Source organism: Melospiza melodia, chromosome 8 (assembly GCF_035770615.1).
Source record: "Melospiza melodia melodia isolate bMelMel2 chromosome 8, bMelMel2.pri, whole genome shotgun sequence".
In the NCBI taxonomy this organism is placed as follows: domain Eukaryota; kingdom Metazoa; phylum Chordata; class Aves; order Passeriformes; family Passerellidae; genus Melospiza; species Melospiza melodia.
Window position 1 is genome coordinate 7274297 of NC_086201.1, and position 15596 is coordinate 7289892.

General features: G+C 38.8%; 1 protein-coding gene across 1 annotated transcript in view; it reads left to right on the top strand.

Annotated features, from left to right (window-relative positions):
• Positions 1 to 15596, top strand: part of NCKAP5 (NCK associated protein 5) — a 380696-nt gene that overhangs the window by 334051 nt on the left and 31049 nt on the right. Inside the window, exon 16 of the mRNA XM_063161631.1 lies at positions 14806 to 15126. Within this exon, the coding sequence (XP_063017701.1) occupies positions 14806 to 15126 (321 nt within the window). The remainder of the gene's footprint in view (positions 1 to 14805; positions 15127 to 15596) is intronic.

Consider the following 15596-nt stretch of genomic DNA (forward strand, 5'->3'; position numbering starts at 1 on the left):
CAGCTTAAATAGGCTGATGAGAAGTGTCTGAGAAAGTTTCAAGTCTGTTCTTAAATTTAAACTCAGGTTTCAGTAAAAAGAAAGAGGGTTTCTTTTTTTGTCAGATATATTTCAATGTGTGAATGTGTTTATTTACCATTGTGGGTTTCCAGCAGGCATTTCATCCTTAGCAACATAAGTGAATCAAACTCTTCTGGTCTAAATCACTGAAATCCAGTGTAAGCATGGGCAGTTCATCTGAAGGAGTTGTTTTATTGAACTGGAAAGCTCCTGGTTTCAAATGTTATATTTAATATGTCACTGATTGAGCTAAAAGGCCAGATTCATTGTATAATAAAAGCCTGTTGAGTTTGGATATCAGGGGCAGCACTGCAAGTGGATTTTTTTTTTCATCAAAATAACATCACTGGTAAGAATAAAATAGATTTTAACAATCTGAATAGACCTGAAGTTTCTTGTGGGTTCTCTAGAGAGCAAATACTTGATAACGGCAGAATTGGTCATTGCTATCCAAAATCCATCTGGGGATTATTGGCAGTGCCTGCTCCACTGGAAGCACAAGGCACTTCCTACTGAGGTTGTGTGGGGAGTTAAATCCCTGGGGCAGGCTGGGGTTAGAATCCACAGCAGAAAGGTTCCTGGAAATAAATTACCTAACTGTGCATTGACCCTGTTGTTTGTTTGGAGAATTCCAAGAGAAATTCACAGCTGGGCAAAGATTATGAAGATGAAATGTAGCCAGAATTCTTGAAACTTTGAAGAAGGACTTGGAACCAATATTTGTCAAATTTTCATTAGAGGTCCAGGTCAGTGGCTCTAAATGGATTCATCCAGTGTTAAATGGGAACCTTGATAATACAGAGCAAATGTCTTCAGAGGCTTAAAAGGGTTTTGAAAAGTCTCTGGCTAGGTAGAGGGTTGGGCTTCCACACTATTAAAGCAACATTAAAAGTGCACTGTAGGCTTTGGTGCTTTGTGCCAGAACAAAAACACACACTGAGGTCAAGGGAATCTTTTGTAGCTCTGCTGTAGCCCTGCGCTCAAATCCATTAAAGTTCTTGATAATCATCTGCCTCATGGCAGGTTTGATCATCATTTTTTCTGCTTTCCAAGAACAACCTTTCAGAAGGGCTTTGCAGTGTAATTTAAAGGCAATCTGGTCAGAAAAAGGAAGAAACTTTTTTTTTTTAAGAAACTTTTTTGAAGTTTGTCTTCTTTAGGGAGCATTTGGTAGAATTCCTTAGATGCTTCATGTTCCAGAGAGGAAGTATAGTGAGTATTTTATATGTTGCACTGTGTTTTAAAATCCCCTCCTTTAAGCTTTATATGCAGCAAAGTGATCAAAATGATCATTTTCAGTAGAAACCAGGAAAGTCCTTCACAGCAAGTTTATAGATAAGCTGCCAGCTCCCTGATAGCAATTTTACAGATATATTGATAGCAAAGAACATGTTACTTTGCAGATAGAGGTGGGTTTGACTTAAAATGAAATGTCTGTTAAAATTATTTGTATTGGCATCAAATACTGAAGATTATAACCTTGGCTTTTGTATTCTGATATTGTTTTATTCAGCACTCAGTAGCCATACTGTGAAATTATATATATGATAATAAGAAAACACACTTCATGAGCAGACTTTTCTATGACAAGGGCCTGGATTCTTTGAAGTGTTCAAGATAAATTTTTTTCTGCTCCTCTTTTCTTCCTGGTTCTTATGTGTTTTTTTCCCGCAAATAGATCCATTTTCTTTTCTCACCTTTCTCCTTATGTTTGTCCACCTGCATTATTTGAAAGTGGTGGTCCCTGCTTGTGTGGACAAGCACAAATCCAGACTACCATTTAGAGCCTTTCTGTATCCATACCAATAACCATTTCTAACCAACAGATCCTTGCTCCAGTGCCATCTCCCTTTTTTTCTGTCTTGGTTTCTTTCTGAAATCTAGATCTGATGAACACTAGAATTGAAAAATTATGTTTCACATTTCATTTCTGAAAGTGCCATTTAATGTACATTCTCTTAGTGCTTAGTTATATAAATTACCTAATGTCTTATTCCAAAGCTTGCTGGAAACAATACCAGTCCCTCTGCTTGTAAAAAACTTGTTCCAGGTTTCCAGTGAGAGAAAAAAAAAATACTGGACCCCCTCCTCTGCCAAACCAAGCACTTGGTTTTGTCCACCATTATGCAAACTACTAAAACTGCATTTTACTGGGTTACTAAGTAAACAGCTATTAAATTCATGTTTTCTCATTCTTGGGAAAATTTAAATGGATGTGAAGGAAACAATCCTGATTAATGTGGTAGATACATTAAATGTGACATGCATCATCCTAAAGAATGTCCATTAAGGCTGATGTATTTGAGCAAACCTATTTACATTAAGGAACCCTCAAAACCTGGAGACAGATGATGTGAGGTCTGTAATGGATTACTGAGATAAATGCAACAGGGTAAGTGAGAGAGGAGAGATGTTGAACAACTTATTGTGTTATAGCCTGTGCATTCAGTAAAGGAAGGTGATCCACATCACTGTGGAGAGGCAAAGGGATAAACCACAATTTGCTTAAATGCTCAGCAAATCACTGGGTGCTTCCAGTGCATGTAATGAGGAACAATATTCAACTGATATGGTGTCATCTCACCTCAAAAGAAATCCTCTCTTTCATGAAGCCTCAATGCCTGAGAAAACAATTTATCATTGTCAGAATGAATTCCTTTCATCAGGCCATTGACAGAAGTTAAGAACCATTTAGCAATCATAACTGATGTAGGAGTTGAATCATTCATTTACACATTTTCAGATAAAGGGAAATTGTTTGCTTTATCTTCCCCATCACCATTCAGCAAAGCTGTGGAATGCCTAGAAAGCTCTACATCTGAGGATGTCTATAAAAGTCATCAAGCCAAACCAGTTATCACTGAATCCATTTCCAGCCTGGGTTTGTTCCTATTTTACATCTGTAAAATGTTCCATTTTGATACAAGTTGTTATAAGACATTAGATTTTTCATGAACCCCCTATATGAGCAATGGTACAAGGATGCATGGATTTATTTGCACATCATTACAAAGCTGTTTTCCCAAGCCCTGTGTGCATGTGGAAGCTGAGAGGTTGGTGTTAGATCTGTAGGTGCTGGATGAATTCCTTTGTAAGTGTGTTAGAGCCCTGAAATGGGAGTTCAGCATAGCAGGCAGCTTAAAAATCTGCTCACTTGCCATATCTAACCAGCTTCCAGCTTGGTTGTTAATCCAAAGGGCTAGACTCCCAATTGCTAGAACAATGATGAATTGATAAATAGTAAAATAAGTTGCTTGCCTCTAGCAATGCTGGGGTCCAAACTTGATCATTAAAAAAAAAAAATCAAAACAAAAAAAGGCTCAAACTCTAATGCCACAAGTGTCCTGAAGGATGGGAGAGACCATCACAATCTTATCTACCATGGTGTCACTGTACAGACTGGAGGAATGTTTGAATGTGCACAAACAGAACTGAGATCATCTGGATAAGAAGCAGTTCCATTTGTATTTTGACTTACCAGAATACCTCAGTCAGTCTCTCTAAATTTATGCCATTTGCTGCTTCCATGTAATATCTCCAAAGTATTTACATTTCCATGCAATTATCAAGCACTATTCTTCCCCTTTTGTACTCCAAAATCTTCATTTTCTGATCCTTCAACACCATTGAAATGACCTGTGGCTGTTGTTTACTTACTTTTCTGAACCAGAGCAGCTGAAATGAGTCAGCCCTGATGGGAAATCTGGTTTAATAACTGGTAGGCATTGCAAGAACAACTGACTGTCCTGTGTATAGAAACATCCCCTTAGGTTGGAAGTCCTGCTCAGGGACCTCATCTCAATTTTTTTAAATCTTCAAGGATATTGTTCTACATCTGTCCCTGAGCAGTGTGCCATCTCTTTGGGAGACTTTACAGAACATTCAGCAGTCCCACGTTGCTGTGCTGCAATATTTGTGTTGCTGAAGGTGTGCTGTGGTCCTGCTGTTGAGTGCCCTTCCAGGGCAGTGTGCAACAGCCTTAATTTCCATTCCAGCTCTTGCTCATCACAAATACTCACCCTGGTACATAAAGCTGACTAAATATCCTTTCCTTCTGCTGAGTTGCTCTGCACATTCTCAGTGGAACTTTATTAAAATAAATGCCTGCTTTTTTGTGTGTGGTTTTTATGGGTGAGAAGGTGAACAAGCAGAGCAGGCAGCTGAGAGAGGAGCGCCATTATTGTGTTTGGAGCACTAGGAACAGGATGAATAGTGTCAGCTGTGTGTGTTCTTGACCTGTTTGGCATTTGGGCATTGCTGCAGGGGTTGATTTTGAAGTGTTGGTCTGGAGGAGCCTCTGATAACAGAGGGAAACTTTCTGTGCATTTTTCTAGTTGATACTTGTATTTTCATGAAGATGATGGAGAACCCTGCCAATGTGAATAATAAGAAACGAAACATCCATTAGTGTCTTCTAATTTATGTCAGCTTACCTTCTTCAGAGTCTGGCAAAGACAAATAATTTCTTTGTACTTTAAAGATAGTACACATAGCATTTGTCTAATTGCCAATTCTTCTACAGCTCTGCTGCTGCCTACTGTCTAGCTTGTCTTCCCTCTGTGCAGAGAATTAATATTTTGGCTCAACACTTCCTTATTAGCCACAGTGATTTGCTGTTAATTTCCTTCTTTGTCATTACATCTACTCTCCCAGAAATACCAAATTTTATCACTAGAATGAGAAGTGTGTCTCTTTATGCATTATATATACGATACAGTCTAATTATATTCAAGATATTGAGAATCTGCTGGTCTTGTTCAGACTTAAAATGTCAATTAAACAGGATGGCCAGGTTCTGCCACTCTGAAGTTGGTGCTGCTGTCTTGATTTACAGTATTTTACAGTCTAGCCCAATCTATATTCATTTTTATCACTCAAATCAGAACTGTGCCTGATTATCCTGCCTCTTACAGGGTAGCACACACTGGGATTCTCTATGGCAGTGTGAGTCCTTCTGCTTAAAACTTTTTTACTTTACATGTGTTTTTGCTCCTGGCAAGGGCCATCTGTGGATGTGTGTATGAAACTTCAGTCATGCATTTCCCATTAATTCATGTAGCTGAAGTACAACTGAGCAAACTGAGAAGCATTTCTAGTGAGGATGTGTTATTTTAAACATGTTTCATCTGTGCTCACAGGGACTTTATTCTACTTTTCTACAATGAAATCTAGTAAAACTTTTATGAAAAATACATTTTTACATAAATTATCAGTTAAATTTGAGCTGTATTGGCATATGCCTTTCCAGATTCTCACTCTGAGGATAGGATGCCTATTGCTAATTTTTTTGCTGTTTTTAATTGAGTTTGTGCTTTGATTTATGTCTTCAGTCTGACACCTGAATTGTTGACATATGATTATGCAATTAGTCATAATTGGAAATCATAGAAAAACAGACTCTTCCAAAAAAAATCACTCTAAGAGAGAAATAATACCTATACAATTAGTGCATAGTTTTTAATACTAGATAAACTCAATTTTTCAGTGTTTGGACATTTCACTGTTAGGAAAAGAAACGGAAATCAATCAATATATTTACAGTGAATAATTTCTTTACTTCCTTTCTTTCACAAGCAGAGGTGCAGTATGTTGTTTCAAAGCTGTCATCCTAATGGTGTTTTGGTAGCACCACGTAGCATGGCATGCATTTTTTGCAAAAAACAGAATTCCTGAAAAAAAATCTGAGTTCGTTCTTCTGGCTTCAAATCATGATGGTTTCTTACCAGCTCCTGCTTGCCTGCACTTAGTTCCACATTGATTCAGCTGGTTTGGAGGAGCTGAACTTGGGTACCAAAATGGAAGGATTCCAGTGTACCTAAAAGTTACTTAAAGCTTTGTGCTCTCACTCTGTTAATAATTTTGCATTAATTAAAAAATAAAATCAGTTTTTTTTCAGGTGTGCATGTATATTTTAAGTGATTGTTACCAGTACCCTTAAGTAAAGCCATCTTCAGGACAAAACTAAAAATAAATTATTTAAAGCTTCATTAAATATTCATGTGGCTTTAATTTCAGTATTTTTTTTTACTAAAAAACAAAAAGCAGTGATGTTACAGAATAAATATAGCGTGTTCTCTAGTGCATTTGCAAAACCCAGAGCTTCCTATGCACTTAGAAACTGGTCCATGTTTACCAAAAACTGCATTTTTGCTTAAAGCACTATCCCTAGTCCTATCTATTGGGAATAGAAAATCAAAGAAAGTATCTCACTGTGAGTGAAACCAAACTCCAATTTATAAGAGAGTTGTTTAACAGCAAGTAAATCAGTGCTTCCATCCTGTTATCCTTAAATGCCTCCAGCGCAGTCACCAGTGAAAGCAGCCCTCCATGGAGCAGCCAAAAGCTCCCCTGGGCACTGTGTGCAGCCCGTGTCTGTGAGATGCTGTGTGACCTCTTCACTTCTCTAACTGTGCTTTAATGCAGTTATTCTTAAAATAAACCAGCTGCCTCTAATAATACCAGCAAAACCCCTGCCTTAATGCTTTTTGTAAGTATTTTGCAGCTGGCTGTTAATTCCCGAACAAGCTCCAGAGCAGCTGAGTGGAGGTATCTGTGCACAAGCATGGCAGGCATTGCAGGTTGGTCATGCTCTGACTGCCAAAAATCCACGTCCTTTATCCTCGTGGCAGCACTCCAGGGAAGGAGAAGTGGGATTAGCTCTGTGTTTTAATGTGAGGAACTGGGGCATAAAGTGAGAGAGATGAAGGCCTGTGGTGAAATGGGAAAGGCATGGCTGAGGCTGCCCTTAGCAGTGGGTGGATGACAAACCATCCTGTCTTGGGCTTTGCATTTCTGAGAGCTGGGATGTGTCCTTCCTGTTGGAAGGGGAGCATCCACCCATACCTTGAATGAGCCATCCCCAGGAAGGTGTTCCTGACACTGTGCAATTGCTGGCTCCCCACCTTCACATTTCTGAGGGAAACAGAAGGCTCTGCTCCGTGAAAAAGCCTGGGAAAGCTGCATTCCTGCGTGGCAGCAGACCTGTTGCTTACCGTGGATTCACACCTTGCCCGAGATGTGAGGACTTCTCCTTCTTCTCAGCTCTTACTCATCTGTAACTTTCTCAGAGATAGTTGCAGAGTTGTAAGGCTGATTGGCAGTGTAAAGCCAAAGGGGGATGCACAACCAGAAAAGCTCCACAAAGAATTTCTAGGCTGGCCCCATTGACAGCCAGGCTGCACCCAGTCCTCATTTAATTACCTTTTACACAGAGCTTCAAGCTGCTCTTCAAATGAATTATAAGTCTCAATATATCTTTTCTAGTAGGATTAAAATAGTATCTATGCCTAATATCCTGTCTCCTGAGAACAGTGAGGAGATTTTTTAGAAAGAAAATATAACAGCATAATACAAGAGAGATAATTCCAGGTGCCATTGGCTGTGAGACTTGCCCAGCTGGAAAACTGCACATACACCTTTGTATTTAATGGACACTCAGAGATGGGGAGGAGAAAATGTGAAAAATTATCTAAGTTCCTTCTCCAGCTCATTTTATCCTCTTTAACAGCACTATTCCACATGGCTTGCCACCATTACAAGCATGCAGGGACCAGACCTAAATGCCTGGAGGAGGATAGAAAGCATTTGTTAAAAAAAAAAAAATGTCCATAGATAACTGTTAAATTGGACTACAAGATCATTAGTATTCCCCAATAATTAAAGCTAATCTTGACTTACTAGTGGAAATGTATTTTAAGATGGGACTGGAATTAAATGAGGCAGCAATTATCTGTCTCAACTCAGAAAATACACTTCAGATGGGATTGTGGTCATGGAAAACTGTGAAGACAGCTCACAATTTATTGGATAAATGACATATTGAAGTTTGTGGGTTTTGCAAAATAAAGCGTGACTAGGAAGAAAATAGAAAAAGACTGAATAAGTTGGGAAAGTTTGTATTTATTTAGTTTATTGTTATTATAAATAGGCATAAATTGTAATCCCAGATTCAAGTAGCCATGAATGAAGTTCCATCATTTGAAAATACACAGCCCAGTCCTTCTCCAATTTATCCTTCCTTAATATATGTTGGAAATAATCCCTTGCCACCAGTGCAGTGCCCATGGGTTTGTAGGGCTGTGAAAAGTTGAGTCTTTTCTACTTTTACCTTGGATAGCCTTTGGGTTTTTTAATTTTGCACACTGATTGTACCTCAGATCTCAGAAAATAATAATGCACTCATCTTTGATCAGCTGGATCAAATTATAGTGTAAACCCAGAAGGAATAATCTACTTTAAATTGACATCGATTTGGCAGAAATGCATTTTCTTTTTTTTGTGGTTGCTTTAGCATTGCAGATGAAGAGAAGGATGTGCAAATAAAGAGATCTGTTTTGCCATCTGTAGTTTAACTTCTTCCTGCCAATGCCACATGTAGCTTAAAGATGTTTATTAACTTTTGAAAGAATTTTGCAGGGACCTATCAACATCTGAAATATTCTTTTGAAAAGAAAAAAAAATCTATTAATTTTTAATTTGGCATGTTTCAAAATGCTAGGGGAAGCTATACTCCCTTTGTGTTCCAGAAGAAAGCCAGTAGATGTTATCTGGTTCCCTGTGACAGCTTAGTGGAAACTCTTGGACTCTCTAATGCAAAGAAAGGTGATGTGTGAGAATTTGTTTATTCTGTTGCTGATGGGAACTATGTAATTCCATTTTTAGTGTCCTAGATACTCCTTGAAGGAGGCCTATTCAGTGTTATTTACCTCTCAAAACCTGTTAAGGCTTAAGCCTGTACTTCTGAAAACAGCTTGCTGGAAATTTCCCAGCGAAACTGTGCTTGATACAGAGCTATTTTTGACTGATTTTTTTTTTCCTGAAAATGCCTGCTTTCTGTGGAGAATTCTGGTGGTACTTAAAGATTTCAGCTGAAATTTCTGTCAATCATGTGCAGTTTTGTAGGCCAAAACTTGAAAATTTATGTGAGGAATATCTCAAACCAGCTGTAGTGGTGAGCACAGGGGAGGATTCCACATTTTTCATGAGGTGGGATGCTTCTTTTAAAGAAAGTATGTCCCTGTGCTACTAGTATTATGCCTAGAAAGCCTGATGCAAGCAGAACTACCTGTGATCTTTCTGACATAAAATACATTTGTCCTCTTTGCTGCTGTTCATTTTTAATGTTAAGATAGATTTGCCATCGAAGTTAAGTAACATAAAGCCTCCAAATATAAACTGCTTATGTGTCATTTGAAGTAGAAATAGGGTCTGTTTGCAGTAATTGCATCTGGTAGCCATCAGTGTGTTTCATGGTGGGGAATGGCTGGGGTTGTTCTGGAATTCTCAGTCCCCTCAGCAGCAGCAAGAGGCAGCTGATTCATTTCCTTCTGTCACTCGTGGCACAAGTGGGCAGAGAGGCAGAACTGCAGTTACAGCACACCAGCACCTGTAATTATTTCCTCTCCAACCTGTAAATCCTTTTCTCTGTGCCACCATCCAAGAATGTCTCCTCTCATTATTTAATTCAAAGCAGGTGAATTGCCTGATCATTTTGAATTATATTTATCCACAAATACGTGTTCAATAGAACTGCTGATGGATGCCTTACTTTAGCTCTGTGGGCAAAACTTGGCATCTTGTGGTTTTTGTAAAGATTTTTATGGATTTTTCAAAATCAGAGAAAAACTCACATATTGTTTTAAATAGGTGGTCAAAATAACCACGAGTTATTTTATAGAATTCTCAGCAGTGTAACAGTCCCTGTGTAAAGCAGGACTTGTATGTGATTTGTGAATAGACTGAGCATCTGTGAAACTCATTTAGGATGCAACATAAAAAGACTTTATTAGAATGTGAATCTTTGCTTTACCTGAGGAGACATTATGAAACACTCCCCAGTTATTCAGTTAAAGGTTTGTTTGCAATAACATGTGGCATTTTATCCCCCTTAGCAAAAGCATGTTTTCACATTATTGAAGAAAAGTATAATAAGAAGCTTTGTTTAAAAGACATGTCACCATCTTATGTCTTCTCCTTTATGAAATTCATAAAAGCTCTTCATTATGTGCTAGGACTCAACCACAGGTTCAACATTAGAAAGACTAACACATCCCTAATTTGAAAGTGGGATGGATTTTGCTCCACTGCTTGTTTTAATACCCTATTTTGCAACCATCAGTGTAGAACTTAATCAGGGCTGGACCCACATTTCTTATGTTGTGCTGGAAGCAATTCCTTTCACAGGAGCTCTTCTGTGCTTCCTTCTATTTTTTCCCCCCACATTGATTTTCCTCTCACATGCATTGTATGGAAAGAGGAGCAGAGGAGGATGCTGTGAAGCAGCACAAAGCAGCTTGGTGCCAGCTCAGAGGAGAGCTCCTCTCAGCCTCACAGGGACCCAGGGCAGCACTTCTGAAGGAACACAAAGCAGGGCCAGCACTCAGCTTCCCTGGGTATTCCCTTCCAGTCCCCAGTGAATGGTACCCAGGATGCTTTCTGAGATGGAGCTGATGTGTTTCTGATATCTTTGTGGCAAGTGTTTCAGAAGAAATAAAAAAAAAAAAAAAAAAAAAAGTTGAAGAATAATTAGGTTTAATGATTTGTTGCTGGTGTTTAAGATGCATTTTTAAATTATCTACGCTCAGGAGAATGCCCTAAAATACTTCAATTAATTCTAAGCTGTCAGTTCTTATCAGTGGGGTATGTTTACTTCTAACTCTTTAATTTTTGCATTTCAGAGGAAAATGTAAAAAAAATCCATACAGAATGAGCTACTAGAGTTGTTTGCCCCTGTGATGATCTGATTTTTAGAATTCCTGATACCTGCCAGCCTGAGTGTGTGTCCCTTTCCTGCTCTCCTCTTGTACAGACCCTCGGAGTGGTGCAGAGTTTTCACAAATCCTTTTTGTTCCATCTCTAATTTGGGTGCTGACTCTGTGTTGAAGAGACATTGCTGACCTACTGACACCAGAAAATGCTGGTGAAGCACCAGTGATGATGAAATATTGCAAAGCATTGTCCAGCTGCACAAATTGCTGTGGTGTCCAGCTGATGGAGCACACGAACTGCAGGATCGTCTTGCGCGTGAAAATATTAAATTTGAAAATTATTGAGAAGTATTTCAGAAAAATTTCTATGCAATGTTAACTTCTTTTTCCCTGTGATTAAGAGGCTTCTTAACATTAAAGATCTTCCTCAAATTTTCCACTGGGCTCTTACAACACCCTGTCATCAAGAGGTTCCCATGCAGTCAGGAGTTTCTTGACCTCCAGGAAATAGAAATTCTTCCTTGTTTCTGTTTTCAGTTTGGAATTGTTCCTCTACAGTAGGACTTCCAAGGACTTTGTTTTAGGTCCAGACTCAAATCCCAAATGATGAGAGAGTGGGGAGGGACTATTTCAGGCTTTTGATTCCAGTCTGATTATTCAGAGAAGTGGCTGATGATGAGTCTATCCACTATAAACCTAATGTAGATGTCCACAATAAAATCAATACTATTCTGTGGGCTTCTTTCTTCCCTGGCAAAGAAAGAGGAGGAAAAAAAAAATCAGGCAAAGGCAAGGAATTTGGCTGGTATGCCAGGAAGAATTCTCAAGCAAAAGTAATTAAGCTCATATATAACTCTTTCCAGACTTTAATGTTTCACGGAGTCATTTTTCATCTACTGAGTGGTACTGTCACAGCACCAGAGATTTAACTTTTACATATTTTCATTATGTAGTCTTGTGCAGCTCTTGCTGATAACAGTAATTTGAAGTGTCAGTGCAGCTGATGAAATCAGATGGGCCATGAAGCTGTTTGAAAGCTGTCACTAGGATGTATAAAGTACTTTTTATTTTGCAGTTGCTTCACGAAATTTTTTTTTAAAACATAAGCTAATGTATATCTGTTCTTTCAGTAATACAAATTGTTCTGGAAGATACTTTTTTATTTTTATTATGTAGATTTAGGGGTGAATTAGTTACTTTCAGTGATGAAAAATAAAAATTCACAAAAAATTTTGTGGTTTCCTCTGGATTTAGGACTAGAGTTTTGTGGATTGTTCAACATAGCTGAGTCACAGAATTTTCTAAAAAACTGTCTCTAAGTGTCTCAATGGGAGCTGCCAAGCATTGAGCACTTTGAAAACCAGACCCTTTTGTGGTTTTTCAGAACTAAAAATTGAGCTGTGTGAGCTGCTTTAAAAATCTGTTTTCCACCTGGTATATTTCCTTTATCATGGGTAAAGTCTCTATGAAGGAAGAATATAATTGATTAATTTTTTTTTTCCTTTTAATTAAATGTGATACCATGGTGTGCTCCTTCATCACTCTCCCAATTATTTTGGAAACAGCAGGGGACTGTACATCCTGGAAGTCTGGCTCTCAGTATTAATTTCTTTTGATTCTCTGCCATTGTTTTCATGGTCCATTCCTAGATGTACACAAGGTAGTAGCGGGCAAGAGAAATCCATATGTCATTTCAAGAAATGCCCTGAGAAAATAAAAGTTTCCATTTTCCAGTTCTCCTTAGCCAAGGCTATAGCTTTGCTTTTTGATATACATTTTGATCCTACTTAATTTTCCCGAATTAATTCAGAGGGAATGGCTTTTTCTTTTCCTAGAGAATGGTAAGAAAGGAAACAACACTAAAAGGTCCTTCAGAATCCCTGTGGAAATGGTTCCAAATCAGGTCTCACACTGGCCATACAGACAGGAGAGGGGAGACTCCTCAGACTTCTGTGGTTTTTGTGTTTTCAGTTTACTCCGTGTCTCTCTGCCTCTCCAACACAACCAGGGTTGCTCAGATGTCTCTTAGTTGAGAGGCAGATAACAGAAATCCTTTTTATTCCATATTTCCCTTTATTTAATAACTCTCTCTTCAACAGTCTCTAGCTGAAGAATTGCCTGTCCATAAGCTAACATGCTGTTTCAGCTTGATTATCTTCAGAAAAATGGCAAGGGCAACACCTGGCATTTTAAATTGCTTCTCCACACTCCCACTTCTATCTAGATATTTTGCTATTTCAAAGCAAACAAACAAACAAACAAAAAAGTTAGAGGAAGTATAGCTGAGATCAGAGGGTTCAGTAGATGGGATACTCTTTTTGATGCAGCAGAACCAAATATAATTTTTTTTTCTTCACGCTTCCTGGAAAACCTTCAGCAACTCCAAAAATCATTATGACACATCAGCAAAAAAATGTGATGGAAAATGCTGGTGCTCGCTAGGCGTGGCTTCCACACCTTTTCTCCTTTGGAGAGAAATAATTGGCATGCAGTAATTTTGTGACAGAAATCAGAGTCAATTCTTGCCCTTTCAAAAGACAATGCACAGAGAATTTGCCACTGCAGCTCAGCCAGGCCCTGTAGGGTTCAGGACTTTCAGTCCTTCTTTGATTCTGAGTGATGAGGAAAAGGCAAAGAAGACCACATAAACATAGGCTTCTTCTCCTTTCTCAAGAACCATGAAACAGAAATACATATTTAATTTATCTGTAAGTAGTTTTTTCCTTGTTATCAAGAAAGGCCCATTGAGATGAAGATATTTAACAAGAATGACTATGGTAATGTTCTTGGTTCAAAAACAAATAGGCAAAAGCCACAGGGGAGAAATATTTCCAAATTTTTGAGAGTATTAGAAACACTGCCGAGGAAAAAATAATGAAAATTACTTGAGAGAGCACTGCCAACTGCAACAGACTTAAATAACAATTGGACATATCACAGAAAAAAGTCAATACTCAGAAACATGTAAAATAGAGATGGAGAAAATATATTGAGCCCTGTTCTGCATCTCCTGCTAGAGTACAATTGTTCAGTGTATCTTTAGTCTAGTGTAGCCTTAAATTGTTCAAAGCAAATTCCTCTGCTTCCTTTGGGATTGTCTGCCACAGACTTAAGATCTTTCTGTCAAGGGATGTTTCCAGACATTTAACCTAAATTATGCTCATTTTCCAACCACTAGTGCTGAAGTTCCCTCCTTGGTGTTTATAGCTCTCAGAAGGACCTTGCCATCACAGGCTCTTCAACATTGTTTGCCCCTTTTGGAAACAAAAGGGAATTCTCTGGAAACTGATACAGAATGAGAGGGCAGGGGGGTTGCCTGTACATGCTGGTTGCTCAAATAGCAGTGAGCACACAGCTACACTTGTACCTGTGCCTGTTCCATGGTTTGTACAGCATCTTTCCAATAGGATGAATAATCTGGAGGGCTGTGTGGGACCACAATGCTTCCAAAAAAAAGTATTAAATGTGCCTGGCATTGTGGACACTTACCCAAACTGTGATGTGCAGACCAGAGTGTGACAAGGTAAACAAAGGCAGGGCTGCTGCTGTCCAAGATTTTCAGGATGCTCTGAGAGATGAGTATCTCTTAGAAAATTCTGTAAATCTTAATTTTGTGTAAGAATACATTATACATTTTCATTAACACCTTCTTGTGTGGAGAGTGGGTTTATGGGAAGAAATGTCTTGCACCACTCCATCCCTCGCACTGGTACTTTCCAGGCATTCTGTGGGCTTTCAAACGAAATTATTTTAAAATTTCATCTGTAATTGCTTTCCAGGACCTGCCCCACTTGGCCATTGTCACACTGTTGCTCCAAAGCAGGCCAGTGTCAATGTTGTGGCACTTGTTTAATTTCACTCAACAGGGATTTCCTTGTATTCAGTTACACAAAGTGTCAAAAGCATCCCAGTGACAGGTAACAGCACACTCACAAAATGTTTCCCTTTCCTTGAAGAGGCCTTTTTTTCCCCCTGGGTCCTTTCCCTGGCTTTAAATACCTTTAGTTCTTTCCCATCACACCAATTTCCTGTGCCTTAGAGTCTTGCTGCCAGATGAGGACGCTGGACAGCGGGATTGGAACCTTCCCCCTGCCCGACTCGGGGAACCGATCGACAGCGAGACACATCTCTAAGCAAGAAATGGGAAATTCCTTGGAAACGGGAATCTTTGCAGCACCTGAGCCAGCTCCTCTTGCAGCTCCTTCAGTAAAAGCCAAAACTCTTGAGAGAGAAGTGCCTTCAGCAGCTAAGGGCCAGGAGCCTGTGGAAAGTGTGATTAGTCACTCAACATCTGATCCGGCCATGACTGCCAAAGGGATACGACCTTTTCAGAGTCGCCTTCCCAAACCACCTTCCTCAGGTAAAATGTCAATTACACTGAAAATCACATTATTTCTGCCTCAGCCTCTGTTTTGATTAGCAGAAATCCTGTAATAATGGCAATTGATAGCAGAAATGTTAAATGTGGAGCAGAAGATGTTCTCTTTATGAATGCGTAAGGTTAACAAGTTTGTGACCTGAGCTGTATGGAAATTTTGTTATACAAAATGCTTATCTGAGAAAGAAAAATTAGTTTAGTACTTAAAGCCTTTTCTCAAGAAACAGTACTTGAAGAAAAAAAGGCCATATGACAGCCTTGGAAGTTGACTTGAAAAAGAATATGGATGTTCAGCAATATTCAGGATCACACTGTACAAAGTACAAAGCACAACCGTGTTGTGACATAGAAAAGATAAATTCATAAAGACTTGCTTGCTTTTGATACTGGATTTGAACTAAGGATTAATTTGGCCTCAATGCATACATTCTGTCCCACTGAATACATGGCCT